The 27948-nt window shown below is 41.6% G+C and overlaps 1 protein-coding gene across 3 annotated transcripts in view; it reads right to left on the bottom strand.

Annotated features, from left to right (window-relative positions):
- Positions 1 to 27948, bottom strand: part of LOC136701587 (NLR family CARD domain-containing protein 3-like) — a 44043-nt gene that overhangs the window by 5719 nt on the left and 10376 nt on the right. For 2 of the 3 annotated variants that reach the window (XM_066676198.1, XM_066676197.1), the window contains 8 exons: positions 27800 to 27904; positions 24542 to 24853; positions 18892 to 18946; positions 18450 to 18651; positions 10756 to 12520; positions 6569 to 6742; positions 6230 to 6403; positions 805 to 978 (listed from right to left, as the gene is read on the bottom strand). In XM_066676198.1, coding sequence (XP_066532295.1) covers positions 805 to 978; positions 6230 to 6403; positions 6569 to 6742; positions 10756 to 12520; positions 18450 to 18651; positions 18892 to 18946; positions 24542 to 24789 — 2792 coding nt within the window. In that variant the 5' untranslated portion in view covers positions 24790 to 24853; positions 27800 to 27904. The remainder of the gene's footprint in view (positions 1 to 804; positions 979 to 6229; positions 6404 to 6568; positions 6743 to 10755; positions 12521 to 18449; positions 18652 to 18891; positions 18947 to 24541; positions 24854 to 27799; positions 27905 to 27948) is intronic. The other variant, XM_066676199.1, reaches the window with a different exon arrangement.

Here is a 27948-nt window from a genome sequence, read left to right as displayed (position 1 = left end):
CAAGTGGGAACATGATGCCATATATGACCCTGACCATACACTATATCAGTGCAAAACAGGAACTAAAAGCTAAGAGACACATGGCCAGAAAGACTCACAGGTGAAAACCTGGCAGAAGCCTCAGGCCCTCCGTCCAAGAGTGATCCCTGGATGAGAGGAAACAGTCATTCTATAATCCTTTTCAGCTGGAACTACATGTGATATCCTACCAGTTTCTTTAATAGAGTAATTCCTAAGCTGTGATTTAGCTTAAGTAAATTTCACTCGGATGTGGACATGAACAATACATGTACAGTACGTAAGAAATACTTGTAAATGATATATTTTGTCACCTACAGGCCTAGTCTAATACATGTAAATAATAAAAAAATACTTTTAATTTACACATCTTTCACAGTTTTCCTAGATTTTCCCTCAATATCCGTGATATAACGGACATAAGCCCCCTTGAAAAAGCCCATGAAGTAGCGAATCTGTGAAATAGATGAACCGCAAAGTAGCGAGGGATTACTGTATGTATATATATATATATATATATATATATATATATATATATATATATATATATATATATATATATATATATATATGTGTGTGTGTGTTTGTATATATATATATATATATATATATATATATATATATATATATATATATATATATATATATATATAGATAGATATATATATATACATTATTTAAGTTAGGATTTGATAAAATAACCTTGACTGACGTGCTGTAGTTTCTCCAGTACACAGTGTGTATCCTGCAATAGATCAAACTGCAGTGTGTGTCTGTGTAACTCACTGTAGTTTCTCCAGTGCACAGTGTGGATCCTGCAGTAGATCAGAGAGCAGCTTCACTCCAGACTCTCCTGGGTGATTGTAGGTCAGATCCAATTCTCTCAGGTGAAAGGGATTTGATTTCAGAGCCAAAGCCAGAGAAGAACAGCCTTCCTCTGTAATCATACACCCAGATAATCTGCAGAAAGTAACAGATGGAGTTTACACAGAGAAACAAGAGTTGTACTACAGCAGACACAACTCTGTTTAAAATGAATCAATGAAGTTATAGAACACACACACCACAGCTAAATGTACATAATACCTTCTTTTACTTTGAAATTTCCTAAATAAATATTAATTAAAATATGTTTTATTCTGAACAGCAGGACATATATTATAAAGCATAGAGCATGAACCCAAGACAAAGTAGAAGTCATTCTCATCTGGAGAGTAAGTCTGAGTGAAGATGAGATATATATGATATTACAGACAATATTACACCAAACAATACTTACATAAATAATTTTTAAAATTACATAGTACATTTTTTTATAATTTTAATTAATACATGTTAAAATATTAGGGTGGCACGGTGGCGCAGCAGGTAGTGTCGCAGTCACACAGCTCCAGGGACCTGGAAGTTGTAGGTTCTAGTCTTGCTCCAGGTGACTGTCTGTGGGGAGTTTGGTGTGTTCTCCCCATGTTTGTGTGGGTTTCCTCCCATGATCCAAAAACACATGTTGGTAGGTAGATTGGTGATTCAAAAGTGTCCATAGGTGTGAATGTGTGTCACCCTGTGAAGGAATGGTGCCCCCTCCAGGGTGAGTTCCTGCGCCCAGTGATTACGTGTAGGCTGCGGACCCACCGCGACCCTGAATTGGAAAAGCGGTTACATATAATGAATGAATGGAAAAATATTTCTTATTATTTATATCATCATCATCATCTTTTCCACTTGTCCATTTCAGGCTTGTGGTGGCAACAGGGTGAGCAAAGAAGCCCAGACATCTCTGTCCCTTGCAACATCCACCAACTCCTCCTGGGGTATCCACAGTGGTACCCAGCCCAGCCAGGAGATATAATCCCTCAAGCGTGTCCTGGGTCTACCCCGGGGCCTCCTTACAGTTGGACGTGCCTGGTATACCCCCAGTGGAAGGCGTCCAGGAGGCATCCTCATCAGATGCCGGAACCACTTCAACTGACTCTTCTCAATGCGAAGGAGCAGCAACTATACTCCAAGCTCCTCCCTAGTCACTGAGCTCCTCACCCGATCATGAAGAGTACACCCAGCAACCCATCAGAGAAAGCTCATTTCGGCCTCTTGTATCCGTGATCTCGTTCTTTTGGTCATTACCCAGAGCCCATGACCATAGGTGAGAGTGGGTACGTAGACTAACTGGTAAATTGAGAGCTTTGCTTTATGGCTCAGCTCTCTATTCACCATAATGGTCTGCATTACTGCAGAGGCTGCACCTAACCTACAGTCAATCTCACTATCCCTCTTCCCTCTATCCCTGTAAGAGTATAAGGACAGCATGGCTTGCCAAAGCGACCCTGGCACCCCATACACCCTCAGCACCTCCCACAGAATCTCTCAGGGAACACGGTCATATGCCTTCTCCAAATCCACAAAGCATGTGTAAAGTGGAGTAGCAAATTCCCATGCCCCCTCAATCATCTGTGAAAAAGTAGAGTTGGTCCATAGTTCCACGGCCAGAATGAAATCTGCATTGTTCCTCCAAAATCCTAGATTCAACTATTGGATTCTCCTTTCCAGCACCTTGGCATAGACTTTCCCAGGGAGGCTGAGAAGTGTGATGCCACGTTAACTGGCACATTTTCTCCGATCCCCTTTTTAAATATAGGTACCACCACCCCTGTTTGCCAATCCAAAAGCACAGTTCCTGAGGTCCAAGCAATATTGTATAGGCATATCATCCAAGACAGCCCCATAGTATTGAGTGCCTTCAGTAACTCTCAGCGAATCTCATCCACTCCTGGAGCTTTGTCACTGCGAATCTTTTTCACCACCTCAGTGACTTCAGCCAAGAAAATGGAATCTGACACCCCAGACACTTCTGGCCCTACCTCCTGCACAGGAGGCATGCTTCTCGGGTTAAGGAGTTCCTCAAAGTGCTTCTTCCAATGCCCAACAATACGCTCAGTCAAGTTCAGAGTTTCACCATCCTTACTGAGAACAGCTTGGACAGTGTCCCCCTCACCCTCCTGAGCTGTCAGAGTGTTTTCCAGAACCTCTTTGAGGCCACTTTGATGTCATTCTCCATGGCCTCTCTAAACTACTCCCATGCACTGGATTTTGCTTAAGCAACTGCCACAGCTGCAGCCTTTTTTGCCTGCCTGTACCCATCCACAGAATCTGACCTTCCCCGAGCCAGCCAAGCCCGAAAAGCCTCCTTCTTCCACTTGAAAGCTTCCCTCACTCCCGGTGTCCACCAACAGGTTCTTGAGTTGTCGCCATAACAGGCACTGACAAGCTTTTGACCACAGCTATATGCAGCTGCTTCCACGATGGAAGTCCGGAACAGGGTCCATTCAGACTCCATTCCATGCAACTGCCACAGCTGCAGCCTTTTTCACCTGCTGGTACCCATCCACAGAATCTGAAGTTCCCCGAGACCACTTGACAGCTTCCCTCATGCCTGGTGTCCACCAACAGGTTCTTTGGTTGCCGCCATAACAGGCACCGACAAGCTTTTGACCACAGCTATATGCAGCCACTTCCATGATGGATGTGCGGAACAGGGTCCATTCAGACTCCATTCCCCCTACCTCCTCCGGAACATGTGAGAAGTTCTCTCGGAGGTGAGAGTTGAAATCCTTCTGGACAGAGTCATCTGTCAGCTTTTCCCAGCACACCTTTTTTTACCAGGTCTGTCTGGCAGTTTTCTCCGCCATCGGATCCAACTCACCACCAGGTGGGGATTGGTTGACAGCTCAGCCCCTTTCTTTACCTGAGTGTCCAAAACATATGACCTCAGGTCAGAAGACACAACCACAAAGTCGATCATTGACCAGGGTGCTCTGGTACCAAGTACACTTATGAGCAACCTTATGTTCGAACATGTTATTTGTTATGGGCAAACCATGAGTAGCACAGAAGTGCAATAATATCACACCACTCGGGTTCAGATCAGACAGGCCTCCCAATCACTCCTCTCCAAGTTTCCCGGTCATTGCCAAGGTGAGCATTGAATCCCCCAGCAAAACAGTAGAGTCGGTGCATGGAATCCTCTCTAGAACCACACTCGCTGCCTCCAAGAAGGCAGAATACTCTGAGCTGCTGTTCGGTGCATATGTACACAAAACAGTCAAAGTTTTCCTCTATGCAAGCCGGAGCTGCATTGAGGTGACATTCTCGTTTACTGGGACAAACTCCAGTTGTACAGCTGCCAGCCAGGGACTTGTGAGTATCCCCACACCCGCCCGGCCCCTCTCATCCTGTGCAACTCCTGAGTAGGAGAAACTAACCCCTTTTGAGGAGTTTGGCTCCAGAGCCCACACTGTGTGTAGAGGTAAGCCCAACTATATCTAGCTGGTATCTCTCAACCTCATGCACCAACACTGGCTCTTTCCCCCCAGTGCATTTACGTTCCATGTACCAAGAACCAGTTTCCGCTTACAAGTTCCATGATGCCTGGGGCCCCTTCACCCCCGCTCTGTGCCCAATGGGCATTGCACCACACCCCTACTCTGGTTCCTGCGGGTGGTGAGCCCACATGATCCTCCCATGCTGCCATTTCAGGCTGAGCCCGGCCGGGTTACGTGGGCTGCCCGGCCACCAGGCGCTCGCCGTCGGACATTACCCCCAGGCCTGGCTCCAGGGGTAGGTCCCAGTAACCCTCTCCCAGGCAGGGTACACTGAGTTCTAATGGTTGTACTCATAGGGATGCTTCTTGAATCCTGTTTGTCTAGATCTTCACTCCAGACCAGTTCGCCATTGGAGACCCTACTGGGAGCTAAGAGCTCCCGACGACATAGCTCTGGAGGTCATGAGACCACACAAGCCCTTCTGCCATGACAAGGCCCTGATCATGGAAGGTTATTATTCATTCATTCATTCATTATCTGTAACCGCTTATCCAGTTCAGGGTGTGTCCAGAGCCTACCTGGAATCATTGGGCGCAAGGCGGGAATACACCCTGGAGGGGGCGCCAGTCCTTCACAGGGCAACACAGACACACACTCACACCTACGGACTCTTTTGAGTTGCCAATCCACCTTCCAACGTGTGTTTTTGGACTGTGGGAGGAAACCGGAGAACCCGGAGGAAACCCACGCGGACACGGGGAGAACACACCAACTCCTCACAGACAGTCACCCGTAGTGGGAAACGAACCCACAACCTCCAGGTCCCTGGAGCTGTGTGACTGCGACACTACTTGCTGCGCCACCGTGCCGCCCAGGTTATTATTTATATTTTAATATTTTTTATTCTGAGCAGTTGGCCATAATAATAAAAAAAAAAGGTTTAGAATGGACCCAAGACTACTAAATAGAAGTTATTCTCATCTGGGCAGTTGGTCTGAGTGAAGATATTGTTAAATGTGACATACATGATATTACTATTAGGCACTATTACACCAAATAGGCACTATTACACCAAACAACACTTACATAATTAATATCATGAAACAGTAACATTTACAACTAAATATTAATTTAATGCATAGGTTTGAAAGGTAAAAAACTGTGTTGTAAATTAATGAAGAAAGTTTCCTGAAGTAAAAACACGCTGTTTAAGATGAGAAGCTTTTTGTTCCAAACTCGGTATCCAGCAAAATCAAAACCCAAAGTAAATGAGCGCCATAATTTAAATCTTTAGGAGAAAGCTGAATACATTTCTTTCAGTCCGCTCATACAAATAAAGTACATTGGCTCACACTCAAGACTGCTTAATAATTCAAATGTATTTTTAAATTACATTCAGTATATTGTTAAATAGAGTAGAGAACATAGTGTGAATATGAGCACTTTTAGTAATGTTTTAAATACAATAGACACCTTATTTAATATTTCTATTTAAAAGTGCACTGATTTGTGGCATCTGTGTGTATCACATTTTATTTTAACAAAATAATTTAAACAAAATATATAAAAATGTAATCATTTTTATAGGTGATCTGTAAAATAGAAAGCATGTTGCAAAGAGTGAAGTTACACTTCTCAATTCTTTTAAAGAAAATATGTTCAATATGTTAAATATAAAATATTTTATGTTTCCTGAAGTTACACTTCTCAATTCTTTTAAAGAAAACATGTTCAATATGTTAAATATAAAACATTTTATGTTTCCTGTAAAGTACAATATTAAATAAGCTGAATCAGAAACACGCCTAAATCTGAGTTTAACTTTAATAAAATAAATAACTCCATATCAAATTCTGAAAATAATATTTTATTTTAAACCCATCTTTTGAAAGATTTACCTCAGAGTCTCCAGTTTACAGAGTGAACTCTTCAGCCCAGCAGAGAGCAGCTCAACTCCTGAATCCTGCACGTCATTGTTACTGAGGTCCAGCTCTTTCAGAGAGGAATTTACTGACTGTAGAGCTGATCCCAGGGTTTCACAATGTTTCAAGGTGAGTTTACACCCAGCAAGTCTGTAAAAACAGTAAATACAGCACATGGAATTGTGATGATACTGTCCATGTCCTTCTTTTTTTCATTTAGAATAAGTTAACTAGATTGATATATATCGTTTTAAACTTGAGTTAAAGTTTCTAATCTACTTCTTCATTCAGGATTGATTCTACAGAAAGATTTACCTGAGAATCTCCAGTTTACAGAGTGAACTCTTCAGTCCAGCAGAGAACAGCTCAATTCCTGAATCCCGCAGGTCATTGTTACTGAGGTCCAGCTCTTTCAGGGAGTAGTTTACAGACTGTAGAGTTGACCCCAAAGTTTCACAGAAGTCCTTGGTGAGATTACAGCCAGCAAGTCTGTAAAAACCGAGTAAATACAGCACATGGTATGATGAGGTGGAGTGATGATATGGTCCATTATTTTTGAAACTATAATTACTCACTGAATTGTTAGAGCCTGATATTTCCTTCTCACACTGGAAGATGTTTTATTATTAAAGCTAATGTAACCCTGGTGTAACATGCATTTAACCAACTGTGCATTCAGTTGACACTCTGATGTTCTTTGCTCTGCGTTGTGTATGTTTATTTCTTTTGGAAAAAAGGGAGATTAGGCACTGACAGTGTTCTTTTAATTGTAGCGCAGTCACATATATTTATTAAAGGACAGGCCATTCACTTTAGAAATTACATGTAAAATCAGCACTGGCACTCTCACAGAGGTCCCTTAGTCTTAGTCTTTTGTGTCACAATACAGTGGTGTTAAAAAATGTTTGCCCCTTTCATTATTTCTTATTTTTCTGCATGTTTGTCACTCTTAAATGATTTAGATCATCAAACAAATTTAAATATTAGTCAAAGACAACACAAGTAAACACAAAATGCAGTTTTTAAATAAAGGTTTTTATTATTAAGGGAGAAATAAAATCCAAACCCTGTGTGAAAAAGTGCTTGCCCCCTAAACCTAATAACTGGTTGGACCACACTTAGCAGCAACAACTGCAATCATGCGCTTGCGGTAACTTGCAATGAGTCTTTCACAGCGCTGTGGAGATATTTTTGCCCACTTATCTTTGCAGAATTGTAATTCAGCCACTTTGGAGGGTTTTCAAGGTCATGCCACAGCATCTCAATAAGATTCAGGTCAGGAATTTGACCACTCCAAAGTCTTCACTTTGTCACCATCTGAATGTCAGCCATTCAGAGGTGGACTTGGTGTGTTTTGGATCCATGTCCTGCTGCAGAACCCAAGATCATTTCAGCATGAGGTCATGAACAGATGGATAGACATTCTCCTTCAGGATGTTTTGGTAGACAGCGGATTTCATGGTTCTATTTACCACAGCAAGTTTTCCAGGTCCTGAAGCAGCAATACAGCCCCAGACCATCCCACTACCACCACCATATTTTACTGTAGGTATGATGTTCTTTTTCTGAAATGTGGTCTTGCTTTTACGCCAGATGTAATGGGACACACGCCTTCCAAAATGTTCAACTTTTGTCTCATCAGTCCACAGAGTATTTTCCCAAAAGTCTTGGGGATCATCAAAATTGGCAAAATTGAGACAAGCCTTAATGTTCTTTTTGCTCAGCTGTGGTGTTCGTCTGCACTCAGCCATGCAGGCCATTTTTGCCCAGGGTCTTTCTTATGGTGGAGTCATGAACGCTGACCTTAACTGAAGTAAGTGAGGCCTGCAGTTCTTTAGATGTTGTTGTGGGTTCTTTTGGGACCTCTTTTATGAGTCATTACTGCGCCTTTGGGGTAATTTTGTCCTGTCTCGCTCCACACTTAGAGCCATTACAATGTGCCTCAGTTTTAGCCAATCAGAAACATCAAATGACAAATGTAATTTCTGATCGGATGGCTTGACCGGCAAGTGGGAAGGACATACAGGCAGAGACCAGTAAATAACTTTCTAAAGGAAGCTTAATACTGCAGTTCAAAAACTGTTAATGTAGAGAGAGGAAGGCAGGTTTAAATCAACCCACCTGAGTAACCCTCCTGAGTTTTACACATACACACACAAAAAAATAAAACACTGAGGTCAGAGACATCGCACGCGCAGAAAAATATCCAGGCGAACGCAGAAACCTTCTTGCTCGCTTGAAATATCCGTGCGCGTGCAGAATTGTGGCACAAAAATAATGCCATATGGGTGAAGACTAGTGGTATCAGTATTGGTATCAATATCGGCGATGCAGGCCCTGTATTTATGTGGTATCGGATCAATACTTAAACTCCCGGTATCACCCACCTCTATGATAAACCACAGATAAGTTATGTTTTAACTGGGGGGTCAAATATTTTTTCACACAGGGCCATGTAGGTTTGGATATTTTTTCTCCCTTAATAATAAAAACCTTCATTCAAAAAATAAATTTTTTGTTTACTTGTGTTGTGTTTGAATAATATTTAAATTAGTTTGATTATCTGAAACATTTAAGAGTGACAAACATAAAAAATCATGAAAAAATCATGAGGGGGGCAAACACTTTTTTTGATACCACTATTTATTTTTAAGCTTGTTAAAACTAAACCGGAGCATTGATGGCTTAATAAAGATTTTTGCCGGATGCTGAACATAACCTCCTACCTTCATGACTGCTAGGAATATATTAACGATCACTTTCGGGTCATCTGCCATCTGTTGGTTGAGTACAAGTACTGTGTCCTACATTAACTAAAAATAAAGTTTTGCTAATTAATAAATGGGTATTTGCTGATTTGTTTGTAATGCACAGTGAGAGTAAGTGCACTTGTGGTGTATGAAGTACAGCCTGTTTACTCTTTAATATAATTCAATAACATGGATGATGACTACAATGTCATTGAAATTACTAATTATTTTGATGCTTTTTAAAAAGCCACTGTAACGTGGAGGAGGAGGAAGCATGTTATTTCATGTTAATGTTAATGTTTGAGATATTAATGTTTAATATCAAAAATAACAGGTGAAAAAAAAGTTACAATTGGAAACAAACAGGTCAAAATGTCAGTAAACAGAAATCCAGGCTGACTGGTGTCAGGATCTAAAATGAAATAACTAATGAGGAAAAGAAAATTATACATTATGGGTTTGTTTGAAAATAAAATGAAATATATATTTAGGTTTTCATTTTCAACTGCAGTATGCAACAGATAAGACAAAATGAAAAATGTATTAAAAAATCAAAGTGACTGTTTAAGATTCTGTTTTCAGCTCAGACCCCAGGAGTTGCCTTCCAAACCACAGGAAGTGAGCAGCAGAGGTAGGAGAGGACAATTTGAGAGTAGCTCTCCATTCACTCCCATTCATTTTTCTCTCTCGCTCTCATGGGAGGCAGTCGCATGTTCTCCCTCTGCAATCCTTTTCTTTTCTGCTTAGATTCTCTGGTCTTGTCTTGTCTATCCTCAAAGTCTCTCGTAACACCGCTCTTCAAATTAAAAATGGAATTGATCAACTGGTCTCTCAACGCTATTAACACCATCTCCTCAAGGAGAAGCTTGGGCATGGGGGAGCCCACCTGCCCTGATGGAACGACGCTGGCTGGATATGCCATGGATGAATGGGAGATGTGGCAAGTGGTATATCTGGCATCTCTTTCCATTGAGGACATTGAAGATGTATACCTATTTGGATTTATGACCGTGGGCTTCTGCTGATTGGTTTAGGCAGTGCCCTGGTTTATCGGAAAATTAAAAGAGTTGAGTCAATTGTAAACAGTCCAAGGAAACTGACCAACATGATTGATGGGATGGGCAGAGCCATTGGCACACAGACTGGGACTGTGAATAGAAGCTTGGATTCCATCAAGGAGCAATTCTAACGGCTTTGAACTCAAAGATTGAACGTTTGGAAGACCAGTGCAAAAAAGGGAACTTTGAATCAGAGGGACTATTATCTTAAAATTCAGCTCAGGTCTCTGATTCTAACAAGCTGAATTTATCTGTTGTGACTGCCCCAGCTATCAGCGGCCTTGGAGCTGCTGATAGTCAACTCCTCCGGAGGAATGGTCACTATGGAGATCTGCTGCACCCCCCCTGTCTGAACTGCGGGCTCAAGGACACGTGACTGCTACTACATTCTTGGACATTTTCATGAACTGAACCTGGCCACCCCCCCTTGAACACACCTTAATTTATAATTTATTTTTAATTTATATTTTGTAGGTGCTTACGCGTGCTTGACTGATAATTGAGTGAATTCACTAATGAAGATATCACTTCATTTTTAATTTTGCTGTTCTATTTACCTACGTTTGGAAAAGAAAATTGCAAGAAGCTATTTGCATTTTCATTTTCTTATTTAGGAAATGAGTGAGAATGCAGTGAGAGAAAAATGTTCAATAAATCTCAAAGTGTAATAAACATTTATTAACGATGAACTCACACAGCTTTTCTGGATGCTTTGATCACTGGTAGCAGTCTCAGAACACCTTCCTCTGATGGATTATATTTCCTCAGGTCAAACTCATCTAGTTCTTCTTCTGAATTCAGCAACACAAACGCCACAGCCGACCACTGACCAGGAGAGAACCTGACTCCACTGAGAAAATCTCCTCTGTTCAGGTATTCCTGGACTTCCTGCACTAGAGAGTGATCGTTGAGTTCATTGAGACAGTGGAACAGATTGATGGTTTTCTCTGGAGAGGGATTCTCCCTGATCTTCTCCTTGATGTACTGGACTGTCTCCTCTCTGCTGTGAGATCTGATTCCTGTCTGAGTCAGTATTTCTCGTAAGAGAGTTTGATTGGACTCCAGTGAGAGACCCAGAAGGAAACGGAGGAAAATATCCAGGTGTCCATTCTCACTCTGTAAGGTTTTGTCCACTGCACACTTCAGGAACTCTGACATAGTGGATGCTCTGAAGATCCTAGAGAGATCAGTGGAACTCTGTTTTGGTTGATCTCTGCTGAGGAAGGAGAGTAATGCGTATAAAGCAGCCAGAAACTCCTGGACACTCAGGTGGACAAAGCTAAACACCTTCCCCAGATGCAGCCCGAATTCCTCTCTGAAGATCTGGGTACAGACCCCTGAGTACACTGATATTTCTCTGACATCAATGCCACACTCTCTCAGGTCGTCCTCGTAGAAGATCAGATTGCCTTTCTCCAGCTGTTGGAACGCCAGTTTTCCCAGAGCCAGGACACACTCTCTAGTTTTCTGAGGATCAACCTCCTGTTTTACCTGGTACTTTTGTTCCTTGTGTTTGATCTGAAAGATCAGGAAGTGTGTGAACATTTGAGTAAGAGTCTTGGGGCTCTCTCCACCCTCTGCTCCACCCAAAACTCTCTCTAGAACCATGGCTGAGATCCAGCAAAAGACTGGGATGTGGCACATGATGTAGAGGCTTCTGGAGGACTTGATGTGGGAGATGATTTTATTGGCCAGGCTCTGGTCACTGATCCTCTTCCTGAAGTACTCCTCTTTCTGAGGGTCACTGAAACCTCGTATCTCTGTTACCTGGGCAACACACTCAGGAGGGATCTGATTGGCTGCTGCTGGTCGAGAGGTGATCCAGAGGAGAGCAGAGGGAACCAGATTCCCTTTGATGAGGTTTGTCAGCAGCACATCCACTGAGGCTGACTGTGTTACATCCCACAATCCCTCATTGTTCTGGAAATCTAGAGGAAGTCGACATTCATCCAGACCATCAAAGATGAACAGGACTCTGTAGAGATCATAGTCTCCTGGTTTTAAGTCTTTTATGTCTCTGAAAAACTGTTGAAGAAGCTCCATCAGACTGAGCCTTTTCTCCTTCATCAGGTTCAGCTCTCTGAAAGGAAGTGGAAATATGAAGAGGATGTCCTGGTTTTCCTTTCCTTCAGCCCAGTCCAGAATGAACTTCTGCACAGAGACTGTTTTTCCAATTCCAGCCACTCCTTTAGTCAGTACAGTTCTGATGGCTTTATCTTTAAAGAGCTCACTGCATTTGATGGGTTTCTCCTGTGCTGCTGGTCTCCTGGACACTGTCTCAATCTGTCTGACCTCATGTTCAGTATTGACCTCTCCACTCCCTCTCTCTGTGATGTACAGATCTGTGTAGATCTCATTCAGAAGAGCTGAGCTTCCATGATTAGGGACTCCTTCATTAATTTTCTGGAACTTTTTCTTCATGGTTGATTTCAACTTTCGATGCGAAGAAGCAGCCAATTCTAATAAAATAGAGGAAGAAATCACAGTAAAATCATGTTAAATATTTTCATTCAGGTTTAGTTTAACCATAAACACAATATAAAATAAAAGGAAGCACAGATTGAATATTAGAATTGGGTTTATAATCAGGCCAACCAGGTCCCCAGGATTTGCCCTCCAAAGCATGCCACATGAAATAAATGGCAGAACCAAGAGAGGACCATTTGAGGATAGCTCTCCATTCACTCCCATTCATTTTGGGTGTTTTTTGAATAAATGTATTTCTTAATTATTTACGATTACAACATAGCTCTGGTTCTCTTCTACAGAGAATGTACTTTTTGTCATTTGATACACAATCTTAACATAGTTTAGAAATGAATGTTTTTCCACAGCAATGCTAAAGCTGAAGTTATAAAGCTGTGACCCAAAACAACCTCCTGAAATGTCTGAAGAAGCTCAGTATAATCCAGAAGCAGAGAGATTTACCCAGCTGCTCATTGACATGATTGTGTCAATAAAAAGTATACTTTCTTAATTGGGATGAAAAGTGTATATTTATCTCACACACCGTTAACCCAGCTGTTCATGAAGTAATAAAACTGATTATGTAATGTTTGCTGCTGTTTATTTTATGAATTCTTGTAAGACGTCTTATCTCCCATATTATTTGATTGACTTAATCATGCCTCTTGTGTGACATTCAAACACAGTGGGCGAGTTTATATTATAGTCAATGCACCCAACTATGTTGACCCGCTGGGTTACATGTAAAAAGCACGATCTGAATCCACTGTAAACAATGGTTAAACCATGACATTTTATTGACTTGATGCATTTATCTCTGATAATCTGTCCTGATTTTGTGGTCTAGTGTGAACACGGACTGACTCCTGGAGAGAACCAGAGTTCAGAAAACCTGGATGGGTCCAACATTGAACAAGTTAAAGATACAGAGTTTGTTGTGCACTAGGGGCTGCGAACAGACACCCAGAGTGGTGAGCAGCCATCCCTGGCCCCCGGGAAGCATTTGGGGGTTCAGTGTTACGCACATGTACTGTTGCCAACCGTCCTATAAAATACAGAATAGTCCCGTATTTGAACACTAAAAAAATTTTGAGGTCAAACTTGCCGATGGGTTAAGACAGAAACACGCAGCTCTCCCTCAGCCGCAGCGAGAGGCAGATTCTCCACTTTTCATTGGTAGTCATCTTTATTTAGCCAGAGTTATCTGTCTCTCCTACAGGGGGTTGTTTTGCTGTAGCGCTGAGAGCAGCATGTCAGAACTGAAAAACTGGACTGTGGCTGAGATCCAGCAGAAGACAGGGATGTGGAACATGATGTAGAGGCTTCTGGAGGACATCTAGATGAAGTTGACACTGATCCAGATCATCAAAGATGAACAGGACCCTATAGAGATCATAGTCTCTTGGTTTTAATTCTTTTGTGTCTCTGAAAAACTGATGAAGAAGCTCCATCAGACTGAGCCTTTTCTCCTTCATCAGGTTCAGCTCTCTGAAAGGAAGTGGAAATATAAAGAGGACGTCCTGGTTTTCATTTCCTTCAGCCCAGTCCAGAATGAACTTCTTCACAGAGACTGTTTTTCCAGTTCCAGCCACTTCTTTAGTGAGCACAGTTCTGATGGCTTTATCTTTAAAGAGCTGGCTGCATTTGATGGGTTTCTTCTTTTGGGTAGGTCAAATTTACTGCCTACTGGTCTTGGATGTATTGCTGCAATTGAACTCAAATCTGTGTATTGAAGAAGGCAAGGTCACCTGGCATTTGAGAAGCCTACAGAAAAATGATCTCTCAAAGCACCAAATTTGGTCAACAGATAAAAATGACTGTGGGCTTTTGCACATGCCAGCAGTTCATCTGACTGGAATAGCATCACCTTGCACCAGACAATACACAATTAACAGAGACTCAATTGTTGGTATCTAACCAATCATTGAGCAGCTTGAAGCTCAAGGTTTCTCATCAAAACCCAAAGTGTATCTAATAGTCCAGCGTGGCTGGTGAAGAAAGGTAATGGAAATTAGCAGCTAACGATTGATTATCGTGAAGCTAACAAATGAAAAGCTAACACATCTTGTGGCTTATCCCTCAAAAATCTTTAACAATTTGAAGCCTGAACATCAGTGCTTTTTGGTCATTGATATGGCCAACAACTATTGATCAGTCCCACTTGCCAAGGAGTCACAACCATGGCTAGCTTTCTCTGTCAATGGTTAACAGTACACCTGGACAAGACTTCCACAAGGTCTTCACAACAGCCCAACTTTGTACCACCAAGCTTGGTAAACACATTTAAGATCTTCAGACATGCCCAAAATAACATCTGTTTTATCCAATTTGTGGATGGTATTTTGATTGCTTCCGAAAATGAAGGTGAGCACAAAGCTGACGTTAAAGCCTTTCTCAACTTCTTGGGCAACAAAGGCCACAAAGTGAAAGGAGTGGCTTCATGACAGCCGTATTGACACGAGATCATGGTGGTGAGCAACGTCTAGTGGGCTATTACTCAGCAAAATTTGATCATGTAGCTCTGGGTTTTGGGCCATGTTTAAAAGCTGTCCAAGCAGTTTATTTGGCAATAAAAATGGTGGCAGGACAGGTGCTTGATCAAAAGTTAATAGTGAAATGTCCTCATGCTGTTCATGCTCTGTTGACAATGAGCAGACTCACTCAAGTAACAGCAAGTAGATGGGGAAATTGGTTAGCAGTCTTGGAAGCACCCCACATTATCATTGAAAGGTCCAGTGTGTCCAACCCTTCCATTTTGATGACGCCTGGACAGGTTGACAACCATGAGTGTGAAGATGTTGTGACAACACTGTAAGTGGACCAGCACTAGAATATCAAATAATTTCCTTTGCAAAATGCTGACTTCATTCATTTTACTGATGGTTCTTCAGCAATTGAAGACAGGGTTAGACGAGCTGGATTGTCAGTGATATCCGAAGTGGATATCCTGGCAAAAGGTCAAATGCCACTAGGAACATCAGCTCAACAAGTTGAATTGAAAGCTCTGACAGAAGCATGTAAACTGGCGAAAGACCATACTGCCAACATTTACACTGATACCTGCTATGGTTTCGGTGTCGTCCATGATTTTGGCCAGCTGTGAAAACAGAGCGGTTCCGCTGCAGGAACACTAGTAAAAAATGGACAATTGGTCCATTAACTTTTGGAAGCATTAAGACTGCCCAAAGAAGTCACATGCTTAAAGGTCAAAGCACACACAAATGAAAATACATCAACAGCTCCAAGAAATGCACTAGCAGATGCCAACAATGGAAATGGAGGCAATGAAAATGGAAACAAGGACACAAACAATGCCAAAGTCTGTCGTCTTAAACTTGAATAAGACAAGAAAGTTCAAGCCATTTCTGATATCAAACAGATGCAACAGGATGTTCCAAGGGATGAAGTCTGGAGCTGGATGGAGAATGGTGTCATGTTACACAAAGATGCCATCTTGTGACATGGGACATGTCTAGTGGCTTCAGAATATCTGCTTTCCTACTTAGTGACTCAGATTCACTCGCTGGGACATGTGGGGGTTAACAAAATCACTCAATGTTTCAATCAAGTCTGGTGGAACCTGTAGTTTAGAGCACAAGCATGTTATGTTCTTTAAAGCTGTGCATCTTGTGAGAAAAGCAATCCTAGCACAAGAATGAAAACTCCTGCTGTGGGATCACCCACTCCACCTGGTCCATTCAGACATCCTTAAATGGATTACATCACTCTGCCAAAATTTGGAAGGTTTCAAGATGTCTTAGTGTTTGTGGACAAGTTCTCGAGATATGTGGAATGTTCTCCAACAGCACGGGGCATGGCAACCCACACAGCAAAGGTGCTGGTGAAAGACGTCTTACCAAGATGGCGCCTTCCAGACAAAATTGATTCTGATCAAGAAACTCACTTCACAGGCACGGTATGTAGTGAAGTGAGCCGAATGCTGAATATCCGTTGGGCATTTCACTGTCCTTACCATATTCAAGCCTCAGGTCAGATGCAAAGAATGAACCGTGCCATCAAGGAATGCTTGTCAAAGATGCATCAGGAAGGCTGAAGCCCTTCCAGCAGTACTTTGTAGCATCCGTGCTACTCATAAGAAGGAAACTGGCTTGAGTCCATTTGAGGTGATTACTGGACAACTAACGTCACTACCAGGAACTATTGATCTGCGCAAAGCTGATGTCCACTTGACCTCTGACGCTCTGACTAAACACTATGAAGCCCTTAGCAGTGCGGTTCGACAAGCAGAACATCAAGTTCACCTCAGGGGGGACATAGTTTAGTGCCAGGTCAATGTGTAATGGTGCATAAACCTCAAAAAATTGCTCTTGAAGGTGAGTGGGAAGGCCCTTATCAAGTTTTGTTGGTAACAAATGCAGCCACAAAGCTAAAAGGAATAGATAATTGGATTCATGCCACCCATCTGAAGTTAGCAAATCCACCTACTAAAAAGGGTAAGTTTGGGCAGTATGCCAGTCAGAATCTGGAAACAGAACCAGCATTCTTATGGCTGGGGGTTGCTAAAAGGATGAAGATACATAATGTGCACTCACAAGATGAGGGCTCATTATGTCCCATTGCTGATTTACAACCCCTGGCAAAAATTATGGAATCACCAGTCTCTGAGGATGTTCCTTCAGTTGTTTAATTTTGTAGAAAAAAAGCAGATCACAGATATGACAAAAAACTAAAGGCTTTTCAAATGGCAACTTTAAGAAACACTAAAAGAAATAATAATAATTGTGGTAGCCAGTAACAGTTAGTTTTTTTAGAACAAGCACAGGGAATAAATTATGGAATGATTTGACTGGTTAGCTGAAAGTCTTGGAGAAATGGACATATTAATTGTGGAATATATTCTTTTTTTTGGTGTTTTGGGTTTACTCATCCTGGTTCTGAAAGTTGTACTAATGCAGTACATCATCAAATGGCTTTTGCAACAATTACTACTGAAACACAAGATTGCTGTGACCACTCAGCCAATCGCTGTGTGGTATGTCAAGGGTGCATCTGATCAAATTCTGATCTGATGTGGACAGCTGGTCTGTAGGATGCTGTATTTATTAATCAAATTTATTGAATCATTATTATGTAGCTGTAACTGCTATTAGCAAGTGACTCCTCAGTGTTTAGAACTCAGGGTGTGTAAGCTTAGTCCAGAATATGTAGTAGTGTTAACTGTAATTAATCAACTGCATGTCCTTGATCATTATTGGTTTTCTGATTCTCTTATACGTTGTTTTAGGTCACTGAACTCTTTCTGAGTTGTTTGTCTCTTCTCTGCCTGTGTATCATTGGTTTATAATCTTGATGCTTGGGGGAAGATTGTTTATGGAACAAATGACGGTGATAACATTTTCTATAACATGTGTTTGCTCCCACTGACGGTGGGAGAGAGTAACCAAGTCTCGACCAAGAAACATCTCTGTAAAATTTTCCATCTCTAATTTTAAATAAAACATCCTTGCTTTCCTCACACATGTGTGACTCTGTCTTACAGAAGGTCCATCATTGAGGAGAGGTGGACAATGTTTAATTCAAGGAGCCATCCCCCTGAGACATTTCTCCACTCCCAACAGGGCTTTAGAGACTGACTCTACTGAAGGCAATGTCTACAGAGTGGAGGGATGTAACTTATTGGTCACTCAGATATGTGTCAGACCTGGTGTCACATGAGTCAAATAGAGCCCCACCCACTAAAGTACAACAGAAGAAATATAATTTAGATTTTCTCTAATGAAAAAACCCACATTGTTCTCTCTTTGCTGCTTCAGAGCACATTCACCACTAAACACACAACTCATGGTCAGCAGAAAAGTATGAAAACGAGTGGACAGTGTTTTTAATGTTACATCATCCTGATTATTTGATCTGTTTCTATTAAAGTGTATAAAGAGTAAACACTGGACCCTGAAGTCTTACTGCTCTGCAGTGTGTGAGCGAGGTGTGTGAGGTTCATGTTCCTCAGGATGCTCAGTGTGATCTTCATCACTCCGTCTCTAACACCATCCTCCTCTTCCTCCTCCTCCTCTCTCTCAGAGCATGCTGGGTAATCCTCACTCAGCAGCTTCATAAAACTCTTCAGATGATTCTTCACCACAGAGATCACTCTCTGCTCCAGCTCCTGATTAAAATAGAAATATTAACACAGAGTCTGTCAGACAGTGCAGTGTGAGCTGAGGGGTGGAAGTGATAATTATTTATATTTTATTATTCTAAGAAAATCCAGAATCACTGTCCATCACTAAACTCTACATCACTCTCCATCATAACACTGCTACAGTGAATAAACAGTAGCCTTAATTACTGTCCTATAATAACAACACTGGAACACACACACACCTCCAGTGTTTTACACACACACCTTGAATATTGACTCCATATTCTTCCTGGTCCTGTCAGGAGTCTTCTTCTGGACTCTGTGGAGAATCAGAACACAGACTGAATAATGTGGAGAACCTGATCAATACATCAGATATTACTAATTATTCAGACTGTTCTGGATCCATATTCAGTAGGAAATCCTAGATATATAATGAAGGTTCCACTGCTGTTATAACACAGAGTTCAGCTGCACAGATCAGCAGGGTCTAATCTTCTCCACAAAGAGGTGCTGTTACTGCAGCTTTTCATTCCAATAAAGCAGAAACACACCTGATTCCACTCCTTCATCAGTTCATCTTCAAACAGTGGATCATGTGCGCTCCTGTTTCTGAAAATCTCCTCTTAATCTCATCTGTTTAGTTCTCATCAGATTTTCAGTTAGGACTGAACTGAGTACAATAGCTATTACAGAATAAGTGTCATTCATTCATTCATTCATCTTCTTTTCCGCTTTTCCATTTCAGGGTCGCGGTAGAATAAGTGTCCCTGTGTTTATCTTATTATCTTATCCTAATGTTACAGAAGAATCAGAACTGGACAAAACATCCTCAGCTCTGTGTGACACGTCCACTTCAGTTTCACTTAATAGATCTTTAACTGATACTTAGTTAAACACAGACTGAACATCTACAAAGCTCTGGACTGTCTTCTCCACTGTGTCCTCTCAAGCTCTTAGAGCAAGCGGAGTTCTAACATTTATCTGTTAATTCATCACTCCTCTCAGTGTCAGGAGGAGCAAGTTTTAGTTTATTTATTCAGTGAGGTGCAGTGTATTAAATATACATTTGTTTATACATCTAGTGTATTTTAGAACATATGCTTGTTGTGGTTTGGTTTGGTTTGATTTAATTTAATTTATTTGAATATATTTGATTATTTTGCTGTGTTTTTTTTTCTGTTTATAAATTATAGGCTCTTCCAGCTGTACCCTAATGCTATGGAAAGTCAAGAGGGTCAATAAACTGTATTTTACTAATTAAATGCCAGAAAATATGGTGTTTTGGCCAGTTCCACAATTAATGCAGGATAAACAGAAAAATCACTGCTTTTTACTCTGTTAGGAAAGCAACTTTCACATTTAGGACACTGAATTGTATGGCGTTTATAAGTTATTGAGCTTCACCTGTCCATCATTAAAAACAAATCATATGAACTCCATTCCTCCAGTCTCTGACTGAGAAGATCAGACCAGCTCAGTTCACTACAGAGCTCATTCTTCCTGGATGGAGTTTATATTCCAAATGTAGAAATGTACATTTTAAAGGTTCCTCTGTGAGATTTCTCTCATTTATAAATAGTAAGAGTTCCTTACCCATTGGTGAACTTGAGTTCCTTTGGTGTAGGCTGGCGTGTACTGGCCTCAGCAGTGACTTAACTGGTGTTGGTTCAACGCTGCTTGCGTATTCAGGGTGTGTGTGCTTACTTTCATTGTCATTGGTTAGCCTTTTATTAGTGTATTTTAATCTTGCGGTTTGGAGCGTGTTTGTGTGCCTCATAGCTGGTGCCTAATGATACATTTTGTTTAGGTTACAGCTACGGAGAACTTACGCCTCAATCATGTTAATGTCAGCAGTGTCTTTTTACCTGGGAATGTCAGTGGATACCACTGTTTGAGATGGTATATGGGTTTTTGTGCATTAATATTATTATGTGTGAATATGAATATGGTATATTTTTCTTATGATTATTATTAAATGCATGGTATGTGTATATATAATGGAAATAATGATATTGTGTATTATATATAATGTGTATCTTATTAAGATTTTTTATAATTGAGCACAAGTCACATTAAAGGGGACATATATCTGTTTTTAAACAAGTTACAATAGGTCTATAGGCTAAAAAACATGTTCATGAAGGTCACTCACATAAAGAGATATCTCCAGCTTTGTTCTCACCAGTTTCTGTCCCTTTCAGAACGAGCAGTTTAATGGCTTCTATGCAAAAAAGCTGTTGCTGGCCACACCCCACTCTGCCCATGTTTACACTGAGTGTTTACCACATGTGACAATGACAGAAAACAGAGGCGCTATCCAGCCCTATATATTCCACCCTGAGTCAGACCCAGAGCAAGAAGAAGAGGAGCCACCTGCACAAACATGTTCATGAATGCAGCAAGTGGTTTCTGAATGATTAGTCAAATTTTTACCCTACCCTAAGTTTTTGCCTCCAAATCACGTTTCACACTTTGGATGTACAGGGGTTGGACAATGAAACTGAAACCTGGTTTTAGACCACAATAACTTATTAATATGGTGTAGGCCCTCTTTTTGCGGCCAATACAGCATCAGTTCGTCTTGGGAATGACATATACAAGTCCTGCACAGTGGTCAGAGGGATTTTAAGCCATTCTTCTTGCAGGATAGTGGCCAGGTCACTACGTGATGCTGGTGGAGGAAAAAGTTTCCTGACTCCCTCCTCCAAAACACCCCAAAGTGGCTCAATAATATTTAGATCTGGTGACTGTGCAGGCCATGGGAGATGTTCAACTTCACTTTCATGTTCATCAAACCAATCTTTCACCAGTCTTGCTGTGTGTATTGGTGCATTGTCATCCTGATACACGGCACCGCCTTCAGGACACAATGTTTGAACCATTGGATGCACATGGTCCTCCAGAATGGTTCGGTAGTCCTTGGCAGTGACGCGCCCATCTAGCACAAGTATTGGGCCAGTATTACCTGTATTGGGCCAGGAGAACACATTGAGCAACAAGTCGTGTTGGTTCTCCAGGACGTTGTGCACAGTGCTTGTAAAACCAGCAGACCAAAATTGCAATATTCACCTAATCTAGTGGGTGGGGCTCTGGTGAGGGTTGGCAGATGAGGGGTGGTTTCAGGGTGGTTCTATGAAAATTTCCATATTGTAAAGTCACAGTAAGGGAGCCATGGAGTGTTTATAGGAGCAATAGAGACCCAAGTGGAAATACAAAAGCACACAAAATGTGAGTTTTGCATATGTCCTCTTTAAACACTTTATGTATATGTGTAGGTCATATGTTTAGGAAACCTATTAGCATACTATATTGGCTAGAAGTGTGATTTATTTGCAGTAGATTTGACTATACTAAATATGATTTTAATGTGATTTGGGGCCACAGCCATGTTGCTTGTGGGCCACTGTTTTTCCCTCCATTGTTTAGTATATTGTTTGTTTGTTTTTTCAACACATGCTGTCAGAATAGTTAGAGACTTCTACAGAGAATGTCAGCTTTGGAAAGGGATTTTCGGAACCTGCTATCAGAGTTTAAGGACTGGCATTTCAGAGCTGTGTGAGGAGTAGCAGTGAGTGGTAGTACGGGCAGCAGACAGCAGGCTAAGGACTTAACAGAGCAGCGGACAGTGGAGGGACACAGATCCAGACCAGAGGATCGTGTGGATGGCAACACTGCCGTGAGTACAGCTAGAGACGGCCAATGGGTGCAGACTGAAGCTAGACCCAATCGCCGTGCTTTGTATAGCTCTGTAGTCTTGTCTTCTACTCCTGGTACCACAGCTGGTCCAGGAAATTTAGCTGTTAAACCTAACACTGCTGCTGAGAGATCACAGCACAGAACCAGACCAGAATATCGGTCTTATTCACTTCAGCTGAAAAACAGATCTGAACCATTGCATGCCCTCAGTGAGAATCACAGTGAACACAACACAGAAAGAGCCAGAAGTGTCAGTCACAGCCCCCAGCAAACTCACAGCAGACACCCTGCTCATTGGAGATGAACCTCATAGCTGAGCCACCTGTTACTATAAATTAGGTTTTTATTAATAATGCTGTGTTGGAGTTTAGGGTTAGACCTTAAAGCAGTTGTCTGTAAAACACTGTAATATCACAGGTCGTTTATGTCCAGTTTCATCCTGGTAGGTGCTTTCACTATTTTCGCTCTTTTCTTTGATTTGTGGTGAAGAAGTGGGTCACCCTGGTGCTCTGGTTGTGTCCTTTTCATTCATTCGTTGTCTGTAACCCTTATCCAGTTGAGGGTCATGGAGGGTCCGGAGCCTACCCAGAATAACTGGGTGCAAGGCAGGAACACACCCTGGAGGGGGCTTGTGCTTTTTAGGGGTGTCTTCTTTTCGGTTGGGTAATCTTGCTGGTGGTGACCTTGTTATGTCACTTAGTCTCTGTACATCAGCCTCAATTGTACACTGTGTCACTAAACATTGTCACCACTGAAGTGAAGGCTTATGCGTCTACATTAACAAAGGTTGGTGCCGAGCTGTGTGCACCAACCTGTTGGTAAACAGCCACTGCTTCGAGGCAACAGGACAGCTAACTGTGAAGTGTCAGCCACACTATCTGCCCCGTAAGTTTACGGTGCTATTCGTCACTGCTGTTTACATAGCACCAGACGCTAATGCTAACAATGCACTGAAGGAGCTACATGACAACATCAGCTCCCTTCAGAGCAAGCATCCGGAGGCATTTTACGTGGTGGTGGTGGGGGATTTTAACCACGTAAACCTGACATACATTTTGAGGTTTTATCAGCAGATAAACATTCCAACATGGGGAGACAACACACTCGACCGTGTTTACACTAACATAAGGGATGCATACAGAGCCCTCCCCCACCACCACCTTGGGCTCTCCGACCACATTTCCATCATGCTGATCCCTATATACCACCCCCCGCTGTGACACTCCAGACCCACCACACAGAAGACCATCACTGTATGGCCTGTGTTATGTCACTTAGTCTCTGTACATCAGCCTTAATCCCAAACGGTTACTAATAGTGTTTTCGGTATTAAAAGTGTGTCTTGTTCTTAATGTAGTTTCATATATACTAATTAATTGAAATAAAATTGTATTGAGAATTAATATTCTGACAAATACATGTGCAGTATTACACTCTTTTATTTGAGTGGCCTAGCGAGGGGTCCCTTTCCTCATAATATAGAGGTGGCGCAGTCGATGTTTCATATATTTTAGATTCTGTACATAAGTGTAAATCTGCCGTGACACTGGTGGTGGTGGTGTGTTAGTGTGGGTTTTGTTGATGTGAGTGAATCAAGTGAAGGACTAGAGGATGACCAACACACATTATGCAGCGACAGATGAGCTACTGTCTCTGACTTTACATCTACAAGGTGGACCAACAAGGGAGGAGTGTCTCACAGAGTGGAATGTGATACTGTGTTAATCATGGAGACTGTTGATTGTGTTCTTGTGTGTTTTAGTGGCTGATGAGGCCAGTGTTCATGAGGTGTGTAGTGCTGGGAGCAAATAGGATGGTGAACTGTGACTGCCACGGCCCACTCGGGTTGTACATGTGGGACAGTGTTGTTTTATGGCATTTTTAATCATCTTGTTCAAGTTAATTTTAATGGAGTTGAATGTGTCTGAGCTGAATACATTGTGTTCTGTCCTGAAGCTGCCTTCATTGAACTGTCTTCCCCAAGAGAACATGGCTGTGGGACTGGGTTAGTGACTGAGTTTCATGGTTTTAGATGAATTTCATGATTAAACAATTGAGGTCCATCTTTGAGTGTTGGCAAAAGAACTCTTCTCAACATTTCACACACTATTATATTTACCCTGCACTTTTTATTCTTAAACTCCTCCTTGTTTTGTCCCCCACTCCCCAATCCCATTACACTTTACAAGTGTTTCACTGAAGGACAGTAACTCACTCTGGATCAGAGAGGACAGGAGAATCATCAATGGTCCAGTCACTCTTCACAGACACACAGCTGGGTTCTCCTCGTTCTTTACTGAGTGCAGGAGGATCATCAATGGACCGGTTACTCTTCATAGACACAGAGCTGGGTTTTCCTCCTTCTTTACTGAGTCCAGGAGGATCACCAATGGACCGGTCACTCTTCATAGACACACAGCTGGGTTCTCCACTCCCAGTGCTGACTTTAGGAGGGTCCTCCATGATCTGGTCACTCTTTACAGACACACAGCTGGACACTGGAGAATCTGCTCTCTGGGTTTCAGTCCTGTGGATATTAAACGGAGTGAACAGGACAGTAGACTGATTAAGAGAACACAGGAAGGGATACTGTATTCAACATTCACAAACGAGTGAAAAACAAGTGTAAATAATGTGGAGGGTAGTGACTGGAAATCAACATATTTACACAGAAAAGTGTTTCTGTGTAAACACTTCAACAATTAGTGAAACTAAATAATTTCAGTAAAACATCTCCCTACGCTACAGGAAGGTAAACAAAGTGAATAAGTGGCTGCCATTTCCCCTGCATTTACATTCAGTGTCTAAATCCATCTTAAATATTTCCACTAGACACGGCCGGTGTTACTTATTCATTTCCCCTTCCACCATAAATGTTTTAGGAGGCAGATCATTGCTCCTTATTTACAGCTGCCATTTTCAATCATCCAGTTCCACATTAAATGGATCAGTTTGAGTCTTATTGGCGTAATTAGCCATTTCTTACTTGAATACTCCTTTCCGCTTTAAGAGCTGAATGGAACACTAGCTTTTGAAATCCTTTTCCTTGAAGCAACTCTTATTCAAATTTATCTGGTTAAAACACACAAACCAATAGTAAACTGTGTCACTAAACGTTGTCACCACTGAAGTGAAGGGTTATGTGTCTACATTAACAACGGTTGGTGCACAAAATGTGTGTTGGTAAACAGCCACTGCTCCGAGGTGAGAGGACAGCTAACTGTGAAGTGTCAGCTACTCTATTTGCCCCATGAGTTTACGGCTGTATTCATCACTGCTGTTTACATAGCACCAGACGCTAATGCTAACAACGCACTGAAGGAGCTACATGACATCAGCTCCCTTCAGAGCAAGCATCCGGGGGCGTTTTAAGTGGTGGCGGGGGATTTTAACCATGTAAACATTGTTATTGTAACTCTTTACCAGGGTTTTATCACTTTAACTACAGCAGATATAAAAGTCTACAAACTATTTCAGATTTGTTTACACCTTTAACTCATTTTATCCCAAATTCTTTTCAGACATGAAAATGTCAAATTTGTGTGTCATTGTTAACACTTTGAAATAATCACTATTTTTAACTTTTTCAATGACAAATCAGTGAACAAGTTTGTTTTGTGATTGGTCACAATTGAGACCTGTGCGATTAAAAAGTGTAATTATAATGATACACAAGATAAGATGCAAAATATCCTGTGCCAGTCCATTAGAGGTTCACATAGGGTCCACAACACAAAATTGCGCAGCCACAAAATATCTGTTGTTTAAATCCTACAGCTACACCTTATGATCCGAACAGAAACCAGTTATCCTTAACAACCAAGGTTACTCATTGAGCCCAGCCCATGAGTAACCAAAGCACCCACTGCATCACTAGCTCTTCACAGAGGTCATCAAGTAGGCACCTCCCCTCGTCAGTGTTTTGCTGAATTAAGCCCAAGACACTCCAAAAAAATCAACAGTGAAGTCTGGTGTCCCAGACCCACCCCTCCCCAATATACTTCAGTGTGCCAACCCCTGTACAATTAAACCCACAGCATCTTTCTCCTAAAGATAAGATTAAGGACACCACCTGATTTTCTCCAGTCTTTTGGAATGACATCTTTCTTCTAAACAATGACCATCAACCTCCACAAAATCTTCAAGACCTCAGGTGCATACTTGTACAACTGATACGGCACACCATTAGGCCCTGGAGCAGAACGTGCCTTTGTATGACACACGTTGAACCTCACTCCATTCTGGTGGGCTAACCTTGGCTGCTGTGGCTGGCCCGTTGGTTATAGAAGCCCTTGGCTCTTCTGACTGGACCCTCTGGTGTGTAGAGGCCCTTGCTTCTGTTTTAACTGCAGTGGATTAAGGTGAGTGTGTGTTGGGGGGCTTGGTCATTGGTGGAGAGGTGGTGGTGAGGGGGAAGTCTGATATCTGATCATATCACTGATAATGTTCCTGTCATGACCTGTGTACATACGTGTATATATTTAACAGCCTGGCAGGCTAATGACCTGTCTCCCCTCTTACTGCTGTCAATAACTGAGGAAAGCATCTTTCTCGTGTGAAGAGATAACTGTGGTTTCACATGCCTTGTCTGTATGGTCACTCAGATCCAACATCTCTAGAAACTAAAAGACAAATCAGTGTAGAAACTTTGGTAGAAGAACTATATAAGTGTATAAGTGTACACCTAGCTGCAGTGTTATTCCACCGGTTACTACTGTTTCTATCAACATGTTTATTCTTTCCGCGACCACATGACACAAGCTAAGTAACTGAAAATGGAAAGTCCACACTAGACCCTTTAAAATTTTATATTTCTAAAATAACTGTCCCCTCTTTATGTTTACTTACTTTATTCTATTATTTTGTGTGTATGCGTGGGGGGGGGGGGGGGGCTTTGATGCATCCATCCTCTTCTCATAAACAGTTCTGGCCATGTGACAGTTTACTCTAAACCTGTGACACTGCACTTATTCCGATGAGACACTTTCTTATTTATATAAATGGTAGAAACATATTGATATATTATTCAGTAACATATTTAAAGCTACAAAAATAAAAACACATTTATAGTCACTATGACCAAAGGGGTTACAGTAAATGAGTTAATGTGCCTCTTTATTCTGAAAAAAACACACTGAACTCATTTAGAGGAAAATAAAAACACAAAACTAAAATTTGAGTGTGAACACCATCTTAGAACTGGAGATGTGTTCAGAATCAACCAATCACATTCAGACTCGTCTCCAATCTTCAATAGTAATCAGTGAGCACCTGCTGCAGTTAAAGTGACTCTGTTTAACCCCAGATGTAGTTCAGCTGTTACAGGAGGACTTCCCTCATATTTACTGAGTTACATCTCACAGAAAAAAAGTCATGATCCACAAAGAACTCACAGAGCATCAGAGGAACCTCAATGTAGAAAAGTATCAGTCAGGAGAATAGTACAGAGACATTTACAGGACATTAAACTTACCATGGAACAGGACGTCCCTCTGGAACTTATAAAACTGGTCCAAGCATTTCTCAAGAGGCAGAGAGTAGTGTTACAGCAGCTACAGGAATTTCTGACCGGTTCAGTCTGTGAACGACATGTGACAACACATTCTTCATAGGTCTGAGCAA

The sequence above is a fragment of the Hoplias malabaricus genome, chromosome 7, assembly GCF_029633855.1.
Source record: "Hoplias malabaricus isolate fHopMal1 chromosome 7, fHopMal1.hap1, whole genome shotgun sequence".
Classification (NCBI taxonomy): domain Eukaryota; kingdom Metazoa; phylum Chordata; class Actinopteri; order Characiformes; family Erythrinidae; genus Hoplias; species Hoplias malabaricus.
The sequence above is the reverse complement of the archived record's forward strand: the minus strand, read 5'-3'. Positions and strand labels throughout refer to the sequence as shown.